Source organism: Camelus dromedarius, chromosome 20, assembly GCF_036321535.1.
Source record: "Camelus dromedarius isolate mCamDro1 chromosome 20, mCamDro1.pat, whole genome shotgun sequence".
Lineage (NCBI taxonomy): Eukaryota > Metazoa > Chordata > Mammalia > Artiodactyla > Camelidae > Camelus > Camelus dromedarius.
The window spans coordinates 2,413,374-2,440,599 of record NC_087455.1 but is presented as its reverse complement, the minus strand read 5'-3'; the positions used below and the strand labels follow the sequence as shown (position 1 = coordinate 2,440,599).

Genomic DNA, 27,226 nt, shown 5'->3' with positions numbered 1-27,226 from the left:
GAGTGTGCAGGTGCCAGAAGGGCAGCACCCCCTGGACTTCTGATCCAGAGACATCCAGCTGGGGAGGGGGCACAGCTCCCTGGCCGCCCCCACCACGCCTGGGAGCAAGCTCGCCCCGCTGGCCCCACGCAGGCCTCGGAGGGGCCGAGAGGCTCCCACTGCACAGGTTTCCTCTGCGGCCCCTTCCCAAGCCTCCCAGCATCAGTGACCCCCACCTGAACTGACACAGACGTGGGACATGCTCACATCTGTCAGAACTCAGATTAAGCCTCCATCTCAAAAAATTGTTGCCAGAAAACAGGATTCTGTTTTGAGCAGTTTTGATGGGTGCCCTCAAGACAAAAGCTCTTTCCTACATACAGTTGCTCTAATTGAAAACAATACAAAACAAAACAAAACAAACCACGAGGACGTGAAACCAAAAACAAGATCAAATTAGGTCTGGACATTTTCAATACCAAGTCTAAGAAAAGGAGAAAAAAAAAGAAAAGATAATTTCTGAAATAATGCTGGAAACAGGACGTGGTGTCAGATACGCATTAAAAACAAACGGATCACAACAGGAAGCGCTCGCTGAGAACAGGTCCCCACGGCTTTCCCACGCGGGGCCCCGCTCGGCGCGGCCAGGCGTGCCCCGTCCAGGACCGGCCCATCCAAAGGATGCAAGCCTGCACAACTCACGGAGGGAGAGCTGTCCCGGGCGGGGCGCAGGACACTCACCTATGGCCGAGCCGTTAAGGAAAAGGGCCACTCCGAAGAGCACGCCCACGCAGAGCGCGAGGATGAAGGGCCGCCGGCGGCCCCAGCTCAGGGTGCACCGGTCACTCGCGGAGCCGATGAGGGGGGTGAAGATGAGGCCCAGGATGGGGCTCAGGAACCAGGTGAGGCTGTAGTACTGCTCCGGAAGGCCTGCAACACACATGCGGGCCATTACACACACGGTGTGCGTGCTGCAGACCCACCCACCCCGCTCGTGTGGTTCAAAACTCCTTGGGGGACACGTGCCCCCTGCAAGGCTGAGTGTTTGAAATCAACCAAAGCCCCCTGGGAAGCGTCAGGTGGCCCAAGGCCAGCACCTGGGCCTTAGAGTGAGGGGCCCGGGAACTGCCCGCGGTGCCCATGGCAGCTGGGCACAGAACGTATGGAACAGCACACGCCGGAACCAGCGGGGCTCAGGCTGGCCATGCACACGTGAGGAGCGCCGCCGTGCCAGGCCTGCACGCAGCGGGTGCCGCAGGGGCAGCGGCACGAGGCCAAGACCCTCTCATTCTGCTGGCGCTGACCAAGGCCTCAGGGACTGCTTCATGGCACAAGGCACTGTGCCCCCTTCAGCCCAGAACAAGGCGGGTCAAGGGCTGCAGCTTCAGAGAGCAGTGAGGACCCATGCTGCTGGCATCCTGGCCTCACTGGCCGAAACCCATCACAAGGGTCCTGCCGAGGGGTCTTAAAACCGTTGACAGGCTCAGTGACCCCGGCAGCAGGCTTATGAGCAGCCACCAAGAAGCGGCAAGAGGGGAAGAAGCATCAGTGTGTGGCCAGCTGGCGCCTGGGGTGTGTCTGGTGCTTGTGCTCACTCACTTGTCCTCCGAGCCACCAAGGGAGGTAGAGACGATTGTGCCCATTTTACAGACGGGGAATCTGAGGCTCAGAGAGGCTAGGCAACCTGCCTGGAGTCACAGAGCAAGAAAGTGGAAGCCCCAGGATTTAAACCCAAGGCTGCCTGATTTCAAAGTTTCTGTCCCCCCGGCCCCCACCCCAACTCTACATGGTGCTCACACAAACCCAATGCCCATCAGAAACAGGGCTGGCACATTCTTACTCAGGAGCGCCAGGCAGCACCTGGCGTGAACGAGCAGCAACACACAACATGGCCGAATCCATACACGTTTGGTGCAGAAGAGCACACGCTGGGGGTGTCATTTACATGAAGTCCGAAGGGGCTAACGGCATCTCTGCGGCAGAAGGCAGGGTGGTGGTCACCCTTGGGAGGGGCATGGGCTGCAGGCTGGTTAAGTTCTGATTCTGATTTGGAAGGGGGTCCCCGGTGACGACTCGCCCAGCTGGACACTTGGATCGTGCACCTCTCTGTATATCATACTTCAGTGACGAGTTTACTTAAAAAATAAAAGGGGCTTTGGCACACCAGCGATTCCTTTAGCCAATGCTTTACGCCGCCAAAGGCGCTGAGCTACCAAGAAAAACAGACTGTGCAGGAGGAAATCATTTTCAAAGGAGGCGGGAGGCTCCTTTCAAAACCACTGCTAACTCACCCACTAAAACACACATCCAGCCTAGATTTCAAGGTGTCGCCTCGACCTTTACCTCACGTAGAACCTTAGGAAGGGTGGATTTTGTTCCTGTTTCAAGTCAGCAGAATGTACTGATGTTTCAGGAACCGAGGGGCTTGCTGAGTGTGCTCTGTTGACATACTGTGGTTTACACAGCAGGCTAGGTCCTCTGTGTGCCGTCAAAGTCAGGCAGTGGGGAAAGCGACAGCTGTGCGGCCACAGCGGCCACGCCGGGCACAGTGGCCACACTCGGTAACGCACACGGCTGAGCAGCGGGCTTCTCGGAGACGAATGCCCCGCACAACCGTTAAGCAAGTGCGACGTAGTCAGTTTCAGAAAGAACGGAAAACATTCTCAAGGTGCACGGACTCCGACTTTGACTTTCGCTGGGAATTTCAAACATCACAACTTTACTAATAAATGCTGTCTAGCCTGGTGACGGGGCTCCACACAGAGCTGCAGCACGCGCGCGCGCACACACACACACACACACACACACACATACACACACAGGCATGCGCGTGCACACACAGCGACACCCTGCTGCTCCCTGTCTCTCCTTGGGGTCTGGCCTTCCTGCTCTGGGCACAAGGACATGCTCCAGCTCCCTGCCTGCTTCCTGTCAGAACTCAGAGGGGTCACCCCCCAGGCCTTCCCACGCGCCTGCAGCTCCCACTGACCCGGGCTCACCACTGCTGCTGTATTTCCACACCCTCCTCCCTCTCGAGGTCAAGGCTCCAGACCAGGGCTGACCAGCTCTGTGGCCTGTTTTTGGGCAGCCCCCAAGTTAGGAATGTTGCTACATTTTTAAATGGTTGAAAAAGATCAAAATAGGAACATGGAAAAGGTTTACACGACATTCCACTTCAGCGCCTGTACAGCTGTGTTGGAGCGCGGCCACACGGGCCCGCTGGTGAGCGTGTGCGGCGGGGCTCAGGGCCGGGACCCACACGTGGCCGGGGAGCCGGGAGCACTTCCTCCGCCGGACGCAGCTCCGTGTTGCGCCGTCTTCTGAGCTGTGCTCAGGCTCCCTGTCACCGCTGAACGAGGGGTGTTACAATCTCCAACAATGATGGCGGAAGTGTTTAATTTTGGCCATCTCTGCTTTATGCGTCTCACAGCTCGTCTCAGGCACGCACCCCCCATTCCTGAGCTGCCCCTCCATCCTGAGCAGCCCCTCTTTACTGCCAGCAATACTCTGTCTTTACCTGAAGTCCACTTCGCCTGGGATGCATATGTCCTGTTTCCTTCCCTTACTTCCCACTGCTCTGTGACGCAGCGTTTTAGCGTCTCTCTTCAACAGCAGGTGGATGGTTCCTGCTGTTTTGTCCATTCTGACCTCTCCCCTTGCTGGTGTGGTCGGTCACATACAGAGTAACACTGACCGTGGTCAACGTGAGGGCCCCCATTTTACTACTTGCTTTCTGTCTGCCCCCTCCTTGTGTCTCTGTTCCTCTTCTCCTGCCTTCTTTTGGGTTAAATGAATTCTTTTCTCACATTCCATTTCAATGTATGTTATCAGCCTTTTAGCGTTATTTTGCAGTGGCTGCTCTAGAGACTGCATTCTATGTCAACTTCTCAGTCTGTTAGCGTCTGTTATACGTGTCACATAAGAGCTTTGCAGCTAAAAAAAGAGGGGGTTTGGAGGAGGGGATAGCTCAGTGGTGGACCGTGTGCTTCACATGCATGAGGTCTTAGGTTCAATCCCCAGTACCTCCACTGAAAAAAAAAAAAAAGCTTCGCGGCTCTCTCTGCCTGTTTACCCCTCGGACCCTTCCTGCTGTAGTATTAAACAATCATTTATTTTAAAAGAATTGAGAGGAAACTTGTCTTTTATTTTTACCCACCCATCTCACCATGTCCATACCCTCCCCTGCATCCTGAAGCTCCCAGGCCCCCTGGGGCATCACTTCCCTTTGGCCAGAAGAACTGTCTTTCATTTCTTCAGCATTTCTGAGAGCTCTGCTGCACTTACATTTTATCTGAAATCTCATTAGTTCACTTTTTTTCTTAAAGGACACGTCTGCTGGATCCAGAACTCCAGTTAACTCCTCTCCTCCCAGGGCCCTGGGGACTGTCCTCTGCGGAGAGGGCTGTGAGGGTGCACGTGACTGCAAACCTCAAGTGTGTCTTCTTCCCCCAGGGTGCCTTCAAGACTTCCCCTTCGCTGATGGTTTTCAGCCGGATGGTGAGGAGCCTGAGCGGGGTTTGGTTTTCTTCACAGTCCCCTTGCTCGGGGGCTCACTGTGCTTCACTAATCTGCGGGTTTAAGCTTCCACCAAAGTTAGGAAATTTCCGGCTGTTTTTCACTTCACCTTTTTATGCCCCGCTCTCTCTCCTCTCTTCTGGGACTCTGTTGACACGTAGCTCAGGCCTTCCTCCTGACACTGTCCCACTGTTTCCAGGGGCTGGTTTTCCCCCAGTCTCTGTTCTGTTCTTCACATTATCGTTTCTACTGACCAACTTCTTAGTCCACAGAATTTTCTCTCGTCCCCCAAGCGGCCCTTAACCCCATCTGATGAATTTTTATTTCAGATACTGCATTTTTCAATTCCAGAACTTTCATCTTTTTTTTTTTTTTTAAATAGCTTACCTTCCTCTGTCAGGACTTCTAACTTTCCATCACGAGCTGTTTTCCCTTATGCCCTGGAGCAGAGCAGGCCTGTCTGATCATCCCCGCTCAGGCAGTCGTCCTGGAGTCCCACGCCCTGCGGCCTTCTCTCCTGATGAGGGCTGTGCTCTTGGCCCCGAGGTCTCGTGCTACTGAGCCGTACTGCAGACACTGCGCTGCAGAAACTCTGTATTCTGCTATATTCCTTGTAAGAGTATTGATATTTTTGTTTTAATAAACAATGAACTCAGCTGGACTCAAACTCAAAACTGTCTCTCCTGCAATGGGAGGTAGAAGAAATCTCTGTTCTGTTCTTTTAGTTCAGCTGAGTTGCTTGAAATCTGTCTCACAAATGTACATTTCAGGGATCAGCAAGAGAGATGAGCAGAGATGACACACAGGGTTTAGGGCTCCCTAGCTCCAGCTACGCCCTCAACTCTGCCCCTGGGTCTTCAAGGCAGTAATAGGGCAGGTACCCAGTGATGTTCCAGTCCCACTGTGTTGCATCACATGAAGCCAATTCAAGCAAAAAGCCACAAAACAGTGAGAAACTCACCTGGTGCCACACCATTGTATCTGGGAAGTTCTCCAGTTCTAACGGGGAGAAAGAAAATTGCACGGATAAAATTGTTCCTTGAAGATTCAGCCTCTTCGACTGGCGAGGCACAAACAGTGGCCAAGCACTTCCTTCTGGTCACCATGAGTGGTCTCATTTCCACTGTCGTGACCTAGAGCTGAGAGGCTACAGAGCCTGGTCACAAGACAACTGTTCGTCCTCACTCCCCAACTCACGTAAACATCCTGCAAACATCTCGGAGCTGCAGGGCTCTGTGGCAGACGTAAGTATCTGAAGACTGACTGCAGAGGGCACAGCGAGTGCCTGTGAGACAGGCCCACAGTCCCCCCCAGTCGACAGGGGCCGGCAAGCGCGGGACACGTGGGGTCTGGCCGATGCGGGGCCTGTGCTCTTCCCAAGGACAGGCTACAACACGGACACGCATGGAAAGGCTGGCTGTGTGAGGGGACAGAGAAAGCCACCTCCGTCGTCGGTACCCCCTGGAAACTGAGGCTTCTCACCAGGGAGGGTACACAGTGTGAGCAGAAGTCTGCACAGCCTTGGGACCACTCCCGCAACCATCAGGAACCCAGAAAACCCCGGCGGACCCAAAGGTGCCCTCCCATCACAGCTCACACTGCGGCAGCACTGCCTCCGCGGGCACCTGGCAGGTGGTGGGCACTGGGTCCCACCGGCAGGTGTGTGTGTGCTTCACCCCAGGAGCTGCGATGCTCGGGTCAGAGTGCGGCTCACCCCTGTGCCCGGTTCCTGAGCTCAAGTGCACGCCCCAGAGCCAGCTACCACTCTGCCTGCCCCCCAAAGGCTCCTTTCCGGTGAGCTGTGAGCTGTGCCCTATGTGTGTTTGCTAAAGACGGCCTTTCAGAGCAGGGTTGTGGGGCTCTGTGGGCCGGTCCCTGACACAGAGATGACCCCTGGCCAGTATGACAGGACGAGGGTGTGGCTTTCAGGTACGGGGCTCACAGGTGCGAACTGGGAAGTTCTGTCACCCCTTTCTGAAAACACTTGTGTAACTAGAATTAAAACAGTTACCAGTTTAACCAAATCTTAGGAACTCATTAGGAAATCTGTCAAGCTGGGTGCTGGTCAGCAATTCACCCCAAGTCCGGGTCCCACCCAGCATCATGGGCCTCGGGCTGTCCGAGCGCTGGCCGGCCTCAGGGGCGGAGGGGCCGCAGGTGCACGCGGAGCCCCGCTCACCTTCCCCAGCTCACAGCGATGCTCTAATCCCTGAGGGACCGAGGAGATGGCGGAGGTGTGGGGGAGAACCTGGCCCAGGAGTCGGCACCCCAGCGCACATGCCCTTTCGCCCTTGCCCCTGCCCACGTAAACTACTCCCTCCTCATACCCCCTTTGCACCACCTGCTAACCCCCACAGCCCCCCGAAACTGCCCTCCTGGTCACCAGGCTGCCCGCCTACCTACCCAGCCCATCCGCATCCACTGACTTGGCCAAGAGCTCAGAGGGCCCCACGTTGGCACAAGTGCTGGCCCATCTGGCAGAGCGCCCAGTGTGCAGCGGGCTCCAAAACCACGTGCCGGGTAATGGCGTCACTGGGCAGTGGTGCCAGCTCCCTCCCCTCCCTCAGCGGGGCCGCTCTCCCTCCTCCTGCCCACTCCACATGTGACACCCCAATCCAGGGAAGGCCCTCTGGGGCGGGTGGCAGGGACCACAAGCTGGTCAAGCTGAGGAAGGCAGGAGAGCCCAGGAGGAGCAGATGGGACCGACCGTAGCTTCTGTCCCATTACTTTCTCCCCAACCCTCCTGGAAGGGATCCAGGCTGCAGAGAGTGTGCAAGCCCACCAGGCAGGGTCTGTGCCTGGGCTGAGTGGCCAGGGCCATGGGAACACACCCTGCACTGGGTGCCACGGGGACACCAGGCCACAGCTCTCATCTCAGCACGTTGCAGAGAAAAATAAACATTTCCCATCACGTCCCCAAAGCAGCCCCTGCCTGGCAGAGCGAGTGAGCCTGGCTCCAGAGGCCCAGCCCTGAGAACACAGCCCTGTCCCCGACCCCGTCCCCGGTGAGGCAGCTGCTGGGACGCCCTGGACGTGGCATTTCCCAGCAAAGCTCTAAACACACGCAGTGCCGGTGCATAGTAAATAATTTTTGTTTTCTTCCAGGCAAAAGCGAACAACAATGGTGAGACCAGGAAGGCTCCCCGTTCACAGGAAACACTGAGTGTGTCACCGCTTGTCGGGGCTGAGTGAGGTCACGGGCGACGCCACCACGCTCGGTCACGCGCGGCGCCCCCATTCAACACAGCGTCTCTTTTGATAAACTGGTACTCCTGGGGGTGGGGCGGGGGCGGGAACATTGCCTATAAATGTTTAACAAAAGATCTGAAATGGGAATGGGAACTACATTCTTTCTCTCAATAGACAAAGCCTTCTCCATCAAGATATGCTTGTGTTGCAGACAAAAACTGCATGATAACATTAAGCCCATGAGAACCGGGTCCCTGGGAAACGCTCAGCAGCCTGGAGTGACCTCTGATGAATGTAACCAACCCTGCGGGGGACCATCACCAAGGGGGCTACAGACACGGCAAAGCAAGGGTCCTGCCCTCCAGAAGCACACACCAGGCCCTGGGGCAGAGGCTCAAGTGTGAAGTCCAGGAAAGGGGCCCCCTGAGCAGGAGGGTCTGCCCTGGGCAGAGGGCAACACCTCCTCCAGCTGGAGAGAGGGCTGCAGATTTGCAAGGAACTTTCCAGAATCCCAGGAAGGTTGGGAGGAGGAGGTAAAGAGAAAGAAAGGGCAATCAGCTCAGATGCCTCGTCTGGGGCCTCCCCTGGCACAGCACTTCCTGGCGTTCCCAGTTGCAACAGAAACGGCCCTGCGGGTGTGTGCCCGGCCCAGGCCCGGTCGTGCCTGGGAGCACAGCATAAGCGCGGACGTTCAAGAGCAGGGGCGGGGACCTGGGCCTCGTGGGGCCGGACCCAGTGACGCCAGGGGCAGCAGTGCCATGGAGAGCCACGAGGCGCAGCCAAGTTCGTTCAGTTTATTCACTACGTGCTCCCTGCGAGCAGACTCCGGTGAAGACGGCCGAGAGGCTCCCTGTGGTTCAAGGCGCCATCTGAGAACAAGCCACTTTGGATGGGGCAACAGTTTAGAAATGGCACCATCCAAACTTACTCAAGGATTCATTAAGTTCCAGCAGGTTCCAAACGGTCTTTCTTCCACTAAAATGAACATTCTCCAGCCCCTTGTGTTGGCCCTGAGGCCAGGCTTAGTTTCAAGGGAATAAACGTGTGTGGCCACCACCAGCCCTGCATGGGGGCTTCCCGACAACTTGGGGTGAGGGCACGGGTCCTATGTCTGAACAAGGAGCAGCCTCAGCAGCCCAGTAGGATGCCCCCGGCCGCACGCAGGCAGGCACTGAGCCTCTGGGAAGCCAGTGGGCACACCTCCTGCTCCCTGGGGCCCAGCTGCAGGGGTCTCTCCTCCCAGCAGCTTCCCAGGACACAGCCCACCGCAGGCCCGGGCATCAGCCGCTCTCTGCCGGTGCAAAGGTTGGGGAGACAGTACCACCTCCAGAGCTGCGTCAGGATTGGGTCATGGGGACCAGCTGGCTGCAGGCGCACATCGTGAACACGTAACATGGTCTTGGGGTCCGCACACCTCGCTTACGAGAGTGGGGAAGTTCCTCCAGCAGCTCTGCTCCCTCCTGAACCGCACACCAGCATCACTGCAGCCTCCGGCCTGGCCTGGTCCAGGGCAGGCGGACGTGGCCTGGTTTGTAGAAGCGGAGAGGCTCGAATTCTGATTCTATGCTTTCCGGTCATGGACCCCTGGGCAAGTCACCTCCCTTCCTGACCCTGACACCCTTAGCACGGGTCTTGTCTAGGACCCTCGGGAGCACTGAAAGGTGACAGGTGAAGTCCCTGGGCCAGCGTGAGACAGGCTCTTGTGTCTGTTCCCTCCCCACAGCTCAATCCTTGTACGTTATTCATTATCCCACTTTGACATTTTTTAAAAATCACAAATCACTTTTGTTACCGCTTTTAGGATCTCTCCATCCAAATGGGGATCCCAGGTGGCCTGGCCTCCCCACCAGCACCTCGTGTCCATCACACAAGGGATCCAGAGGTGATCTGGGGACGGGCCATCTCTAGCCGGTCCTGGTCCTTACCCGATTCCTGGTCTCTGCAATGTCTCCTCAGCCCCGCCCCGGCCAGGGCCCCCACCATACTCTGCCTGCAGTGCAGCAGGGCCCCAGACCTGGTGACGGGAAAGCCAGCACACCTGGCCTGGCTCCCCACGCCGGGCTCAGCCCTGGCCCTTCCTCCAGCAGCCAGGCTCTCAGGGCCTGTGCCCTGGCCAGCAGTGGCTGTCACGTGGTGACCTTGGGACGAGCTGTTGAAGAGAGTGACCTCTCCTTTATTGCTGGCCTCCACTCCCCACGCGTTTGGGCTCACCTCCAGTGACAGCGAAACCCTTGGGCCAGGATGCAGGTAACCTGCACACTCAGGGCTCTGCTCACCAGACCTGCAAAGGCAAGGGCTGGGCCTGCCCAGCTGTCACACTGGGAAGCCGCGACCATGGCAGCACCGCTGAGCACCAACCAACACAAAATCAACATGGAGAGATGCGTACTCTGCTCTCCACTTAGGTTAATGATTCAGGTGCACGAGATGCAGGTGAGGCGCCCTTTACAAGCCGTGTTGGAGCACAGGGTGCTGGCGCACGCAACGCGGGGCACTCGAACCCAGGCCAAGATGGGTCCGCAGACTGTATTTCTGGTTTGGCCACAGGGGAGCTGAGCTTTGCTGTCAGTCTAGTAAAGAGGAAGGTGAAGAACACAGGCCACACTTCTACTGCAGAAACACGGGGAGAAATGGGCCGAAGGCCTCCAGTCAGCCCTGCGATCACAGAGCACAGAGCTGTGCGCCAGGGCGAGCAGATCGGGGAAGTGCTCAGAGCCAGGCTCCCGGAAGAGGAAGCCCGGGGGCCCCCCTCATGGACCCAAAACTTACCATCAAAATAGGGAGTGCTGCCCGCGAATCATGCTTTAAAGTAACAGCAAAACGTGAGCGTGTGTAGGACTGAAAGGAATTTAAGTAAAACATAATTTGGTTGAAACTGATGAAACCTTACAACCTCTGGCCAGACTCGGCACCTTCCCACCACCCCATGCTGAGCCTGGGACCCACCCTTGGCTGTGGGCACTTTCTGCCACCAATCCTCCAGCTGGGAAATCCAGGCCCAGGCGCAGGGCTCTCCCGTGCCACGGTCAGCAGCCCAGTGCACGGGCGGCCCGCCCTGACCGCCTCAAGCCGAAACTCACACTTTCAGTTTCCACCCAGTTTTGCATTTTGTGATACACCTTAACCAAGATTTGCAGATACAGTACTTCTAACAAGTTACTTCCAATTCAGCAGGTCGGTGGAGGTTCCCTCAGTTTGTCTGTGATGTTCCTACAGCAGTTTGTAAGCTGTAAGATACACCCATGTCCTCCCTTCATTTAAATGGGGGGGGCAACGACCCATCTTGCACCAAAGACAACTCCTACTCCCACATGATTGCATGTTACATGTGCACATGTTTTGCTGAAGATTTAAATTGTTGATTTTGTAATGACAAAATTACCATCATCTCAGAAATAACTGAAATATTTTCCTGCTGGACACATTCTATACTGATTATTTTTAAGAGCAAAGTTAAGAGACCATTTGTTTATTATAAAGTCAAATGATCATTTTCTGCAGGAATAAATGATAAAATCTTTTTCTGTCTTCTTTAACCCGAGTGTCACAGTAGTCCTTTGGTATCCGCAGAAGACGGGTTCCGGGATCCCCCACAGATTTCCATAGATGCTCAAGTCCTTCATATAAAATGCTGTATAGTATTTGCATATAACCTACACACATCCTCCCATATACTTAATTTATTTTTAATTGTACAGTCAGTTACAATGTGTCAATTTCTGGTGCACTCCCATATATTTTAAAGTAATTTATATTACTTAGAATACCTAATACAATGTAAATGATATGTAAATAGTTGCTGGCACAGCAAGTTCAAGTCTTGCTTTTGGGAAGCTTCCGGAATCTTTTTGGAGTATTTTACGTCTGCAGTTGGTGGAACCCACAGGCACGGAGGGCTGACGGTGCGTGACTCCTGTCCTGTTACTGTAATTTTGAAGACTACAAAGATCTAGCACATTTGGATACGGCTGCAATATAACAGCACAGTGCTTGCTACTAAGACTTCTAAAAAGCATTCCTGCTTTTCCTGTGCTCCTGTGAGCACTCCTGGAAAAAGGCAGACTCGCTCAGGTTTCTCTGGAGATCACCTCCCTGCAGTGGCACATAAGGCCTCCTACGATCTGATTCCTGCCCACCAGGGACCAGATCTCCCCTCACACCACTCTGCACCAGGCTCAGGCACCCCCTTAAGTTGCCACGCAGGCTCAGTCACAGTCTCCCTAACATGCCCAACTCTCCTTCCTGCCTCTCCTGCCACGCCACAACCCGGAATGTGCCAGCTCGCCTTCACTTGCAGACCTCTGCTTACTCTTCACAACTAGGAGGTCCGGCACCTCTGCTGCGCAGCTCCCCCACCCCTCGCCCCGTCTTTCTGTGCCTAGCCGGGGAGCCTCCTGTCCCGTTCTGCTGTCGACAGAGCGGGCAATGGCCAGCACTCTGTCCTTTCTCACTTTGCTTTTTGGGACCACAAATCACAACCTGCACCCCAGGCCCTGGCAGCACCTGGCACAGGGCACAGGCTCAGTGCCTGGATGACCTCCCTGCTGCCTCCCCAGATCTGGAAACTTTTGGCCCTTTTGGCTGGAATCAGGGTGCCAGCTTTCCCACACGTGCTCCAAGCCTCTCACCCCCCCTCCCCATAAACCGTCCGTGACGTGCCCCGTCTCCCTGAGAGGCAGCGACCGCAGGCTGCTCCAGTGCGTCTCCGGCCCCTGGCCCCATGCCCGGCACCTGGCAGGTAGGCACTCAGCAAGCGTTTGATGCGAGAACAACAGGCATGTAATTCCTTGGGAAAAATGACTGCAGCTGACATTTCATTGTTTCTAAAATACAATGATCTGAAACATGAGGAAATCTAGACTTCCCAATCCAAACAGAAGAGCTCTGCACAACAGTTTCTCAATTATTTTAGGCAAAATTCAGGAGATCTCTGACAGACTTCTGCCAGTTTACGTGTCTGACCTCTGGCACACTGCTTGTGAGCCTCGGAGGCCGAGTGAGGGTCCCCCAGCCCGGGTGGGTGCTCATGCCATGACTCCCAGGCACGGACACCATGTGCAGGTGTCGGGAGCTGTCTCCCATCCGACTCCCAGCCCGGGCCATGTGTCACCCTTCAAGCTTCCTCAGTCTCAGTCAGCAGGAAGTCCAGTCTTCAGCTGGATATTCTGTAAGGCCCAGCTGATGTTCTTTCACATTTGAAAAACTGGGATAAAACATACGCCGTGTAAAAGTCCTCATTCTAACCATCTCTAAGTGCTCAGGTCAGTGACACCAGGAGCACCCACACCACTGTGCGGCCACCACCACCATCCTCGTGGGACTATCATCTCACAAAACTGAAACTGTGCCCTTTAAGCATTCACACACACACACACCCCCACCCCCACATTCTACTCCCATCGCCATGGATCTGACTCCTCCAGGTCCCTCGTGTAAGTGGATCATATAGCATTTGTCCTGCATCTGGATTTAATGTCCCCGAGGGCCCAATCAGTCTTGGCCACTTACCACCCCCTCCTTCTTGGCACCTCCAGCCCTGTGGGCCCAACTGCCCTGCTCACTGGATGGTACTCCGGGGGAAGGGGAGGACACTGAGCCCAGTGCTCTCTGCACAGGACAGTTGCCCCCTGTAGCCTGAACACCCCTCCCCCAACACCAGGGGACACTGCAGGGGCTGAGCAGAGCCCTGCCCTCGGGGGCTGCACCTGATTCTTTGAAACAGCCCTTAAATGACGCAGGGTCGTGAATGAAGGAGTGGCAGGTGATCCTCATGAACCCAACAGGTACGCCTTAGGAATTCTGGCACAGAGGAAACTGAGGGCAGCAAGGTGCTGGGTCTGCTTCTACAGAACAGGAGCACCAATCTGGAGCCTTACCCGCAGGAGGCCCCGGGGTGTCCCACCCGAACAGGGGATCCTTAGGAAGGTGGCAAGCGAGCCTGAGCCACAGAGGTGCTTCCGTGCATTCACACACCTGCTGGAAGCCCACGTTAGCTGCATCGCGTAAAACGTAGCTCGACTTCACGACAGGTCACCTGCTAGCAACATCTGTGCCCACTCAGGGAGGGTGCAGGGGACCCACCCGTGCTCAAAGTCATGACTCCGCAAGAGCCCACCTGGGCAAGTGACGCCTGCGCGGGCGCACACACAGGATAACGAGGCGCTTTTCACTTCGGATGCAGCGTGCCCCTGCACCTCTCAGTTCTCCCCACAGACTGGTGCGGGGCGCTGCCCCGTGGGGTTCGAACGCAATCCGCAGTCAGTGGCACGGGAAGGCACACAGCTTTAGGGCCGGGGCACTGAGTCCCTGGAGGGCTGGGCTGTAACCTCTCACTCCCTGGGGGGGGAAAGGTCGCACCCGGATTTCAGAAAGGTGTTGACTGTGCGATGAGTCAGCGAGGCTGCTGGCAGGCTCAAGCTCCGCAGCTGCCCTCCTGGCCTCGACCATCAGGGAGTGGAGGGGAATGACCAGCACCTCAGGCACTTAAGCTGTGCTGCTTCCTTTAAGACAGGCTTTTAAAAGGGTAGGCTTTTCCCACAGGAAGAAAACGAGGGCTCCAAGTTCTGACAAATCACATCCTAGGGATTCTGACTCACATTAAGCCACGACAGAAAGTGGAAAAACTCTGCTTTGGAAAATTAAAAAACAAATGGACGTATACAAAATGAACAGTTTCACCAAGTTTCACCCTCCCTGAATGAGACAGCCAAGACCTCACCTTCCCCGTAAATAAACCTGCAGGCCCCTCCCCGCCCCCGGTCCTGGGGGCCGCGGCACCCCCGCCTTCGGCCAGCAGGAGAGAAGTCCACGTCTCTCACTGTGGGCTGAGGGGCCGCGGGGCACTCTTCTTCCTCTGACTTTCCTTTTCCCTCGAGGACACATCCTGAACCAAGAGGGAAACAATGGGGGTGAGTGGGGGGGTCTCTCTCCCAAGGGAAAAGGCTGTCTGGGAACAGACTGTGCCAGTGGGAGCCGCCTGCCCAGGAGGGCGCCTGCCCTTTAGGGAGGTCTGCTCAGAGCTCTGGGCAGGCTGTTCCCAGCCTCTCCTTCACGAGGGACCTCACATTCCGCCTTGATCCTAACTCTGAGAAGCCAGATTCATCAGCTGCGCGTGAGTGCACACACGCATATAACACATGCACACAGACACGTGTGCAGCATGCAAACGATGGGCACCTAACTCCGGTGCCGGGCACGTGGCAGGAGTTGGTCTGCAGAAGCTTCCCGGCAGCCCCTCCTCTGCCCTCAGACCACTGGCCCTGCAGGAAGCAGGCACGGATGCTGCTACGCCTCGGCATGGCCTCAGGCTGCCAGCCCCTGCATGTCACACCCCACCCTCTTCCTTGTGCCCAAGCTTGCAGGTCTTACCAGAACACCCCCTTGGCACTAACAAAATAGCAATTTTTAGGAGCTACTCTGATTTTCCTCATTTGAATCTTTGACCCTGAAGCCTAAGAATGCACATAGTTTTAAAAGTCCCCGCTAGAAGCAGAAATGTTTGATGATGTGGAAATCTAGAATACAGCAAATGTGGCCTCTGGACAGGTGAGGAAGAGACGATGGTGATGCTTGAAGACACATGGGACCAGCCCCAAGTCGGCCAGGAACCTCCTGCAAAGTCAGAGCCAAGGGGGGTGCCCACCAGGATGATGCAGTGACGCCTGGAGAGAAACCCACAGGCTTTCTGCTTTGACCTGGAGCTGGGCTCTTTCTCTGCTCTGTGCTCTCTGCTGCTCCTGGGGACAGGGACAAGGCACGGGGCCACCAGTCTCGTGTGTCACATGTGTGGGAAAACCCTGGGAGCCGGGCGGGCACCGAGGTGAGCATGTCTGAATCTGCCCTGAAGGTACTTGAAATCTGGCGGGAAGCAGTGGGGACAACCTACAGGAACAGCTGACACGAATACGGCTCTCGGAGCCTCCCAAGTGTAGGGGACACGCACACACTGACCGCAGCAAGCCTGGCCCGAGGACAGGCTGCGGGTCATTGCATCGGAACTATCGCCACTGCAGAAGTGACAAGCATAACAGGTCACCCAGAGGACAGGGCTGGATGTTGAAGGGGCTCGGGGTGGGAGCGCAGGCCACGAGCAGGCGGGTCTGAACTCTTCCAAAGCACGAGCTCTGCGAGCCTTTGCAGAAAAAAAAGAGATGCTGGTACCCACAGAGATATAAGGCCGGCCACAAAGATGGATTCTCCAAGAGCCAACATTTGGTTAAGAGGTGGCCCCCTCCCAATTTCACCACGGGGTGGGGGCCCGGGCAGGGCAGGGCAGCTCTGTGCCACCGAATAATGCAAAAGAGAAACCAGAACCACACCCTGCGTCATCACCACAAAGACGAGTGTTACAGTTCACAGTGCGCTCCAGAGCCAGGCTCAGCAGAGTCCTGGGGCCCAGGGCGCAGAGGACGCTGAGCCTTGGGGGCCAAATGGCAGCCCACAGCCTCCTCTCTCCCAAACGGGTATGTTGCGGAGACACTGCACAGCCAGAGCACCTTGCAAGGAGCCCCAGGGAGGCCAGCCTGGAGGAAGGGCAGCAGACAGAGGGACCCTGAAGACCAGCTGGAGGCCAAGGGGCCCAGCCCTGTTGGAGACTACAGACAGCCTGCAGGGGGCCCTTCTTGGTGGGGGAGCTCGGTCTGAGTGCTTGCTGTCAACAGCCACTGAACCCCAGCACAGCCCAAGACGGGGGGCTGGGAGCGCAGGGGCTTCTTCACTCACACGTTCACGTCTTGACTGGTGCGCGCGCACACACAGCAGGATGGTCCCGGTTTAACAACGCTGGAAAATTGTCAAAGATGAACTGTCACACGCATGTTCTCAATTGGCTAGCTACTCCTGGGTGGAAAAACTTTCTAGTAATTTTTATGATGGCAGAGTTTGAACTGACTTACTTCTCAGTTTTCCATTTGCTGATTTTCCATGGGAACCTTTTCACTGGAGAATCAATCTTATGAACAAGAAAGGGCAGGCTTGCTATTGTTTGATATTTCAAAACACAACCACTTTCTAATGTAAAGACGTGCTGAGACATTTACCAATACAAATGTGTTCCGTCTAAAGCACTTCTATGCCTTTTTCTAACATGAATATTTAGGTAATGAGGAAAATACAAATGACATTCCTAACTACAAAGGGGGAATGGTGCAGTCAAAAACAGTAACAGAGCACGTGTCATCAGTTACCCACTGCTGCCCAACAAGCCGTGCACCTCAGAGCGGCTCAGAACATCTATCACCTGACAGTTTCTATGGCCGGGAACCCAGGCCCGGCTCGGCGGGGTGGTCCCGCGTGGGATCTCTCCCAGGGCTGTGGTCATCTCGAGGCTCTGCACGGGGAAGGCAAGGCTCACCTGGCTGGTTGATGGGAGGATCTAGTTTCCCACAGGCTCCCAGACTGAGAGCCTCAGGTCCCCGCCAGCCAGGAGGGGAGGCCTCTCTCAGTTTCTGGCCACGCTGAGTCTCTCCAAGAAGGCAGCTTGACTCATCAAAGTGTACAAGCCAAGAAGGCAAGAGAGAGCGCCTTCTGACCAGATGGAAGCCACAACTGTTTGTGACCTAGTCACGGAAGTGACACCCCTCTCTGTTGTCATAGTCTGTTGGTCACAAGAAACTACCGTAAGAGGAAGGGGTTATACGAGGCCATGAAAACAAGGTGGGGGGCACCACGGGGGCATCTCAGAGGCTGCTGACCACAGCACGCACTGCAGAGGTCTCTGGGGTCCCATCTATACTCACTCCTGACCCCTCTGTGTAATGGTGGTTTTATTTATTAGAAATAAAAATTCTAATAAATGATTTCATTAGGAAGGAAATATCTAAAAACCAATGCTCTAAGCTTGACATTAAGTAATAAGAAGAGCAAATTTAAACCAAAGTATGCAGAAGAGAAAAATGAACAGCATAAATCATGGAAAAAGAAACAGACAAGCAATAGAGAAATCAATGAAATAAAAAGCCACGTCTTTGAGATCAATACAATTGATAAATCTTTAACCAGACTGATGAGGAAATAAAGAGATGATACAAATCACCCATATCAGGACAGAAGGAGCGTCACTCCAGATCTCCCAGACATTACAAGCTACCAGAACTAAGTGAGCTTGGCAAGACTGAAGGATATGAGGTCAATTTACAGCAAAGATTTTTATATTTCTATATATAGTGGTTTACAATCAGAAGTTGAGGTTAAAACAGTACAATAGCTTAACAGAGTTGAACACTTGGGGATAAACTTAAAATACATGTGAGACCCATACACTAAAAATTTCAAAAAGCACCTAGGAAAAACTAAAGACCTAGATGTATACAGAAGGGAGACCATGTTCATGGACTGGAGGTCCCAACATCAAGCTGTCAATTCTCTCCAAATTCACCTGCAGATTCAGTACAATACCAGTAAACACCCAGCAGGCTTTTTTGATAGAACATGGTTAAGTTAATTCTAAAATCTATATGGAAATGTGAAAAGCCTAAAGCAGCCAAAACAAGTTTTTAAAGGTAGAATAAAGTTAGAGAGCCTGTATTTCCTAATTTCAAGATGTACTGTAAAGCACCGTAACGAAGGCTCTGTGGCACTGAGGATAAACAGATCAATGGCGCAGAATGAAGAGTCTAGAAATAGACTTGCGTATATGTGGCCAGTTGACTGTCAACAACGGTGCCATGGAATTCAATGGAAAGGACAGCCTTTTTACCAAGGGTGCTGGAAAAACTGGATTTCTACATGCCAAAGGAAGGAGGGACCCTCCAACTCGTACTGCACACAAAAATTAATAAAAAATGGATCACAGATCTAAATGTGAGAGTTAAAACTATAAAACACCTAGAAGAAAACATAAGAAAATCATTATGTCCTTGGGTCAGGCAAAGATTTTCTCAGTTAAAACAAAAAGAATAAAATAAATTGATATACCAAATTTCATGTAAATGAAAAATTTTTGCTTTTAAGATACCGTTAAGAAAGGAAAACCACAGACTGGGGTAAAATGTTTACAAACATATCTAAAAAAAAAAAAACACGTTTGTATAAAGAACTTTTGCAGTTCATATGACAAACAACCTGTTTAAAGTATCAGCAAAAAATCTGAACACACACTTCATCTAAGAAGATAAACAAATGACCAATAAGCACATGAAAAGATACTCTGTGTTACTACTCATCAGGGAAATGCACATGTTGTCAAGGATGTGGGGAAACTGGCACTCACAACAGTGGGGGGAACGGTCTGCTCTTCTAAGAGTGAACCTGCACTTACCATGTGACCCAGCGTCCCACTCCTGGGTCTCTACCCATGAGAAATGAGACACACATCCACAGAGACTTGCAGGTGAATGCTCAGAGCAGCTTTATTTAAAACAGCCCCCAAATGGAAACAGCCCAGATGTCCACCAGCTGATGAGTGAATCGAAAACAGGGGGTGTATTGGTTCAGCGGACCCCTAGTCAGCACAGCAGGATGGATGAATTGGCCACAGAGGCACCGCGCCAGGTAGGAACCAGACCACACACCGTGCGATTCTGCTCATACGAACTTCGGAAAGGGCTAAACTGTGACAGAGGCAGGCTGGCGGTGACCGAGGGCCGGCGTGGACTGACATGAGGGGACACGGGGGGCCTTGTAGGATGATGACAGTGTTCCTGGTCTTAACTGTGGAGGTGGCTGCACAACTGTAGGCGTCTATCAAGCAATCTATAACTGCCCCCTCGAGAGGGAGCACACTGCCTCCGCACCAGCTTTGACAGTCATTAGTACCCCAGACCCAGCGATGAGCACCGCACCCTGGGGGTGGCCGACAAGGCCCTCTGGCAAGGCCGGGCGCTCCGTCGCCCTGCGGCCCCTGAGAGGGCAACTACAGCACAGCCCCTCTCGGCATCTGGACAAATCTAAACCCCGTCTGAGAACTCCCGTTGCGTGCCGTTCCTCTCACCCACAGAAGCACCCCGTGCCCATGAGCCCTCTTCTCCTGCGGACCAGGAGCTGTGTGTGCGGTCCTTAGGGTCAGTGACAGGGACACTTTCATCCCCTCTGGAGCAGTCTGCCACAGCCACCTACTGTGACAACTCTCCCGTTCACCATCATCGTTTTCAGAAGTTTATCTGGAACACACGTACCTGTAACTTTCAAAAGCTACATTTAATGTGCGGCCTGTGTGTTATACAGTAAGGTGAGCAGTACATGTTATCCTGGATTATCTGAAATCAACACAAGTCTCACGTGATACATGAAGTACTTACAACCAACAGTGAAATGCAAGTCGTGCGGAAACGAGACGCACAACCTGTAAAAGTGTGAAAACTCCCAGGAACCAGGACGAGGGTCTGAGCCGCAACACACAGGGCCGACCACAAAGGAACACGGAAACAGCAGCTCCCAGAGCGCTGCTTGTGCCGTCAGTGTGCCTCTCAGTCACCAGAGGTTGTGACCTCTGCGCGTGTCACCACAGCTGCCTCTGTAATGACCTCAACCCACACACCCACGTCTTGCTCATCCCAGGGACAAAATGACTGTCTGCTGAAATTTAAGGCCGCTGGACTTTGCCCACCCTGGGGTATGGCCTCAGAGGTGGTCTCGGCTCCTGAGCTCACCAGGCCTCTCCGGGCTGGTGCCCTGAGAGGCCTTCCCAGCCCGCATCCCCGGAGGAAGCCGCGTGGGAGGGATGCGGCCTGGCACAGGTGGGCACCTGGGGAAGGTGAGATGCTGAAATACAGAGACGAAAGGAGGGAACTCTCCAGAAGGTCCCGCACCTCACCTGGGCCGCTGGCCCTCTGGGACCTTGGGAAGCCTTCTCAGGCCTCACACGGTTTTAAAGATGAATGAAACATGCGGATGCCAACAGGAACACATGTTGAGACACAGCAACCTAAACACGGGGAGGGACACACAGGCTCCTTTGTGATGTGCTGGGTGACGAGGGGCGGGGTGGGCACGGGACCCCCTGTGACAGGAGATGGTCCGAGAATGAGTGGTGTGTCTGGACAGCTGCACAGCGTGACTTGGGCCCCAGGCCGCTGCCCCCACCAAAACCAGTGGGTCCCCACGCCCCCAACTGCTCGGCACCGCAGTGGGCCTTGGTGCGCGCTCTCGGAACAACAAGTATTTTATTATGTTTGGAGAAACAAACATTCCTACAACCGCCAAAATAGAGATTCTAAATACACCCTGCTCTGCGCACGCGGGCTTCTGAAACGCGCCGTGCTTTCCAGCAGCTGGGCCCTGACCCAGACCTTCCTTCTGGGGGCTGGGGTGGGGGGATAACTAGTTTGGTTTGTTTATTTTTTTAATGGCGGTGCTGCGGATTGAAGCCAGGACCTTGTGCGTGCTAAGCATGGGCTCCCCCACTGAGCTGTACCCCCCTCCAGATCTCTCATTAAGTTGGAAAATCACAGATTTTAAAACCTTACACATTAGGGAAAATTAAACACCATGACCACATTTTTAGGACCTAAACCATCCCAAGTGGTAATTTGGAAGGGGTGCCCGTGTTTTCACATACCAGGCTCGGTATGCTGGCCTGAGTGTACCTCTGAGAATCCCAGTATTTCTGGGAATACCCATCATTCAGCCACCTGAAGTCCACAGTAGACTCAGATTTAAGTCAGCAATGAGAAGTAAAGAAAACAGCATTCTTCAGAGTTTTCTAATAGCAGGGCATTGTCCTCATAAGCATGGCCTCATACCTGACCAGGGGCTGGTCTGCGAGTGAATGAGGGGCAGGGAGGTTCCCAGGATGACATAGCTGGTGACCCCACGGCGGGCTGGGGCCCAGCAGACGGCACCTGGGGGGAGGTGGGCGCAGGTGGGTTAGAGCTTATCAATGCCGAACGCACTTGCCCCGATGCCCAACTGCCGCCTGGCCAAAACCTGTCAGTCCCTGTGAACACCCCAGGACCGGTTCCTGCCCTGTACCCAGTGAAAACAGGAGGAAATGGATCGGAAGAGGCTGAAGGGAGAGAAGATGGAGACACCTATCCCCAGGGCCCTGGAGGATGCCCAGCCCAGCTGCCGCCGTCCCCGCGTGGGGCTCCCTGGGCAGCACTTACCGATCTGCAGCAGGATGGGCGTGACCAGCGCCGTCTCCATGGCATAGCAGAACTCCCGGCCGAACATCACCGCCCCGTGCATCACCCACAGGCGCACGGGGATGCGGTCTATGGACCCTTCGCTGACGGTCTCATCCCGCGTCTCGGCCTCCGTGCCTCTGGGTTTCTGCTGGTCTGGCAGGGGCACCGGTAACTCCTGAACTTGCATAGACTCTGAGTCGGCATTCTGTGGGGCCATTTTCATCACCACCGAAAAAATATATATATATTTACTCTAGCTATATAAATAATACTATCATATATCTTTAAGGATAAATTAAGATGCCTTCTCTTTCTGCTTCAGCTGTGCTCCTCTGGCAAGTAACACTTATATTCCTCCTTGCACAAACAGGTGTCTTGAAACCTCTCACAATCAGATGAGACACGCAGCGAAGAGATGACTTTTGGTTGACGGCACATATGGCTTGCTGGTTTACTGTGAGTTAGAGTTAAAAATCCATAATTGCCATTCAGTTAATACCAGTTTCATCATCATTACTGAAGAGGTGCTGACGCTCCTTTCCTTGCTACAGAGGGGTGGGAAGGTGACACACACAGGCGGTCCGCCGTCGCTCCCCATCGAGTGACTGGTGGGTCTGCAAGAGAGGAGAAGCCCCGCCCATCAGACGGCGCCTGCTGGCCTCCCAGCCCCCACCTGCGGGCCCCCGTGCGGCTGATCCCTGGCCACTCAGGAAACCACGGACCTCTGTTCTCTGGTGCTTACCCGGGGTTGTCTGTGGAGAAAACAAAACTCAGTGTCTAGAGAAAGCATGTTTTCTTGTGTGGAACCAATCCGGGGGCTAAGGGGGACAGACAGAGATGGGACAGCAAAGTGAAGCTGGATGAGGGAAGAGGACACAGAAAGAGCTCAAAGCTTCTGCTCCGGGCCCTGGGGACCCCGCACAGGAAAGGTGTTAGCAGGGTGAGGGTGGAGGGGCTGGGGAGGGGGTGGAGGAGGAGGGAAAAGGGCAGGATGTGCACCTGCCCAGGGGAAGCTCAGAGTCCACCCTGGATTCCTGCTGTGGGCTGTCTACAGCCATGGTCCTTGACCTTCCTGCTAGGAAACCTTTTGATAATCAAATGAAAGTCATAACCCCTCTCCGGAAAAAAAAGAAGTACATGCACGCCAAACACTAAACACCACATCCAGGGGCTTGCAAACCCCAACCCCAATGTACACAGCATTCCAGGGGCTCTGGAACCTGTCCCCTAATCTTGTTTCCAGCATCCTAGTACCTTGGACCCAGCTTCGTGCCCCATTCTCTGCCTGGATGAACACAGCACGTACAGTGTCGGCTGCCAAGACTCTAACTACAGGGTCCTTTAGGGAGGTTTCAGGAAAGCGATCATCGTCCCCGTGCAAGGCAAGACCAAGGATGCGGTTTTTCCCTCCCTCTTCTGCACATGCACCTCCAGACAATGGGCTTCTGTTCAGTCTGAACTGTGTTAAAACAGGTAACCTTGAAATCACACACAATGTGTTACATTTTATATTAAGGTAGGTCTGTGGGTTGATAGCTTACCAAAAATTTTCAACAACTGGTTTAAATAAAAATATTTCTAAGCAACCTAAATGTCCATCAACAGATGACTGGATAAAGAAATTGTCATGTGTACACACATACATACACACATACACACACACACACACACACTGGAATACTAGTCAGCCATAAAAAAGAATGCAATAATGCCATTTGCAGCCACATGGACAAACCTGGAGACTGTCATACTGAGTGAAGTCAGACAGAGAAAGAAAAATACATGATATCACTCACATAAGGAATCTAAAAAATGAGACAAATGAACTTATTACAAAACAGAGACAAACTCAAACTCACAAACATAGGAAACAAACTTGTGATTGCCAAGGGAGAAAGAGGGAGGGTGAACAGTTCAAGATTGGCAGATACTAACTACTGTATATAAAATAGATAAAAAAACAAGGTCCTACTGTACAGTACAGGGAACTGTATTCAATACCTTGTAATAGCTTACAATGAAAAAGAATATGAAAAGTCATCTACATATAACGGAATCACTATGCTGTACACCAGAAATCGATACATTGTAACTGAATGTACTTCAATAAAATTTTTTTTTAATTTCTAGGTAATACTGATTTAACCAAGGATGATCTTAACTAGCTTCTCCTTTCCTCCCTAGAAAGTACCAGAGATAGAAGGGTGTTCTTCACTGAGTCTCCTCCTCGGGGAAGCCTGGAGGTGATGGTGGCTCCCTGGCTTGCCCCTGGGGTTCTGAGCCCCCACCTCACTCTTCCATCAGGCTGGGGCTTCCATGCTTCAACCAAAACCTCCTGGGGGGTCCCAGGTCCCAGTGGTCCCACCGACACACTTGCTTCTGATGCCCCAAATTTCACTGCAGCCCCTACCCAAGATTTCTCAAGTTTATCAACATCCTCTACCAAATAATCAGTATCTCAGTAACAGCCGGCGTTTCCCCACGGTCACTCTCCTACAATCTTCTCTGCAAACGTATTAGCATGAAACTTTCTCATATACACAAAGTAAACAAACCAGTATTTTTTAAATAACCATCCAGCGTTAAGTTACCAACATCCATCCTTGTCACTCCATGCCTGTCTTTCAAGCGATTCCCACCCCGAGGCAAAATCTCATGACTTTCCTCTGGGTTCAACCTGCCACTCTTAGACCAAAATGAGATCAATAATTTTAAATGCCTTTTCCCACCAGTAAGATGGGTCATTTTTATGTGAAGAAAGTGTATCAGGACGTGTCTTTAAAGCTCTTACTGATCAGTTGGGCCTTCGGCAGGAACACCCTTGTCCCACTGTGTCTCTATCTTGAGACTCCCGTCTGAAATAAAGCATCATTTCAGCAACAGCTATAAATTAGGCAATAAAGCTCCACAGCAAGTGTACCTGAATTATTTCAAGGCTGTAGTTCTCACCCAGGGATACCTGCACCCCTGGGGACCCTGGGTGATGCCTGGAGTTCTTTAGAAGCCAGGGCTGGGGCTCAGCACCCTGCAGTGGCCAGGACGCCCCCACAGCAGAGAATGATTATTAAACAGGAAAACATTTCTTTAAAAACGCTGAAACCCTTGATTATCACACTCTGAATCAATCAACTGGACCAGAAGCTGCAACCTCAATGTCACTACCGCTGTGTTTTCCTGAATCAACCTTTGCTTACAGAACCAGAAAACGCAGGTGAGCTCAAGCCACTCACGCCCTGAGGAGGCAGGGTGTCTAGGGTCAGGTTTACAAGAGGGAAGGGGTGCGAGCCATCCCCTCCCCGTCAACTCACCCACACCACAGGTAGTGGCACCCCCTGACGTGTTTTCAAAGAAAAGGCAGCTGAGCACAGCCAACGGGCCTGCGGGGTCTGCTCAGGCCTTGGGCTCCAACCCCAGGCCCGGGCGCGCCTGCTCAAAGGCCTGCAGAGTCGGCTACGGGTTTCTCAGCAAGAGGTCTTGGTTTTGCCTGGAAGGCCGAGGAGCTGTGGACTGAACACTTCAGGGGCAGAGGGCCCGACATTCAAGGACAGCCGCACGTTGGCAGAGCCAGGAGGTCAGTCAAGTGTCCCCTCTACAATGCGAGTCACCACACCCCACTTCCTCCTTGTGTCCGGGGTTCCCACCAGACTTCTACAAACAGTCCCACAGCGGCCTCTGGAAAGAAGTGGGGCAGGGAGGGAGGGAGGGAGGGGGCAGCTGGTAGACGGTCTGCGCTCCCCGGGCTCCTCTAGGGCGGGGCGGGCTCCTCTAGGGCGGGGTCCGACCACCGGCCGTCTCCCACTGCTCACAGCCTCTCCCACTGCTCACAGCCTCTCCCACTGCTCACAGCCGCCTGACCGACAGCAGACAGCAGTCTGCCTTACGCTGAGGGCGCTGCTGGCTGGTCTCAGGGCCCAGGGACCCTGCATTTCCAGACACTCACACGGTGCCCCTCCAACCCTGGCCATGCGCGCAGCCTTCTGCAGCTGGGGACTTGCCAGGGGTGGGGCTTGCATCTCCAAGGCCCCCGGTGCTCCATTGGGGGAGCCCATCCACAGTCCAGGCCCAACCCGATGCCTGTTTCTAGGATCAGAGGGCAGGGATCAGCCTTCAGGGCAGGATGCCTGCCGCCCCCTCGCCCTGTTCTCCACTCTCCCCTGAGCTCTCAGCATGAAGCCCACCTGCCCGTGGCTCAGCACCCTTTAACCTGGGCCCACTGGGTCTCCCACCTTCAGCTTGACTCCCTCTGAGTCCCTGAAGGCTCTTCTCAAGGCCCAGCGCCACACCCCCACCCCGCGAAGGGCTCCCAGGGCTACTGTACTCGGGGTCCCACCAGAGACACTGTCACCCAGCTTCTGTCCCTCTCATATCACCCCCTGTGCCTAGCCAGGCACGAGCCCAGCGGGCTGACTGAGAGAATGACAGACCAGTGCTTGCTGGGGGCTGTCTGCCCTGGTGATGTGGGTGCCCAGCTGCCAAGGTCCAGCCTCGTGGGACGGCGAGAGCGTGGTGGGCTCCCCTGTGACCTGGGGAGTCCAGGCAGTACCACAGCCGCCGCCCTCCCTCAAGCAGCAAACGCAGCGGTGCCGTGGAGAGACTTCACACAGTCCACTCCGCTGCCGTCCACAAGGGTGGGAACCGCACGTGTGGTGAGCATCTTCGGTGGGCCCAGCGTGGAAGCCGCAGCCGGTAAGCACAGTCCCGGAGCTCTGCGCACCCGTCCGAGCAGCGTTTACCCTCTAGCTGGGCTGCGAGCACCCGCACCGGTGAGCACAGTCTCCTAGAGCAGGCCTTGCTTTTTAAAAACAGGGAGGTGGCTTTCCAAACAGCAGTTTTACATAAGGCTGGCGTGACTAATGAAATCAATGCGCCAGAGAACACTGGCCTTCCTCACAGACCTGACCACCCCGGTTCACAGTCTGGCCCCTTGAGGACAACGCCCGGCTGTTCGACAGCAGGACATCACTGGGTGCAACCACTGCGTCCAAACACTCCTTTCCTGCAAAGCCCCGGGGACTTGATAATATTGCAGGGGATGCTATGAAACCACTTCAAAATAAAGTTAAGTTTATAGTCTCAGAAATAAGGGTCCTATCACCTTGTCAAGGAACATGGGCACCTAAAGACCTAAGTGGTGGGGCTGGGGAGGGGGCAGGAGCACAGAGGACCATGGCCACCCAGACCGGGGACCAGCCATCCTGAAGCTGGCTCTGCCAAAAGCCCAGGGGTTAGCGTCGGAAGACCCAGGGTGAGCACTTCTGTTGAAGAGCCATGGCTGAAGGATGGGTTCCTGGGTCCACAGGACATGGGAAACGCGCCTGCGAATGCTGGCCTGTCTGTGAGGACTCCACGGGCCGTGCACGTGGGCAGGAGGGTGTTCAAGCCCACCACCGGTTCCCCGCAAAAAGCCAGTGGGGACATTTCCGACGTGTGTGTGGTGTGAGGTGCAGTGTGAGAGGTACGGAGCCCCTGCCAACTTTCCC

The 27,226-nt window shown here is 54.2% G+C and overlaps 1 protein-coding gene across 5 annotated transcripts in view; it reads right to left on the bottom strand.

The window, feature by feature from the left end:
• The window catches only part of SLC45A4 (solute carrier family 45 member 4), a 69,752-nt gene that overhangs the window by 7,409 nt on the left and 35,117 nt on the right, over positions 1-27,226 (bottom strand). For 3 of the 5 annotated variants that reach the window (XM_064476791.1, XM_064476792.1, XM_010987226.3), the window contains exons 2-3: positions 21,726-22,360; positions 721-909 (exon numbers count right to left, since the gene is read on the bottom strand). In XM_064476791.1, coding sequence (XP_064332861.1) covers positions 721-909; positions 21,726-21,969 — 433 coding nt within the window. In that variant the 5' untranslated portion in view covers positions 21,970-22,360. Of the gene's footprint in view, positions 1-720; positions 910-17,035; positions 17,186-21,725; positions 22,361-27,226 lie in introns of those variants that run through there. The other 2 variants (XM_064476794.1, XM_064476793.1) reach the window with 2 other exon arrangements.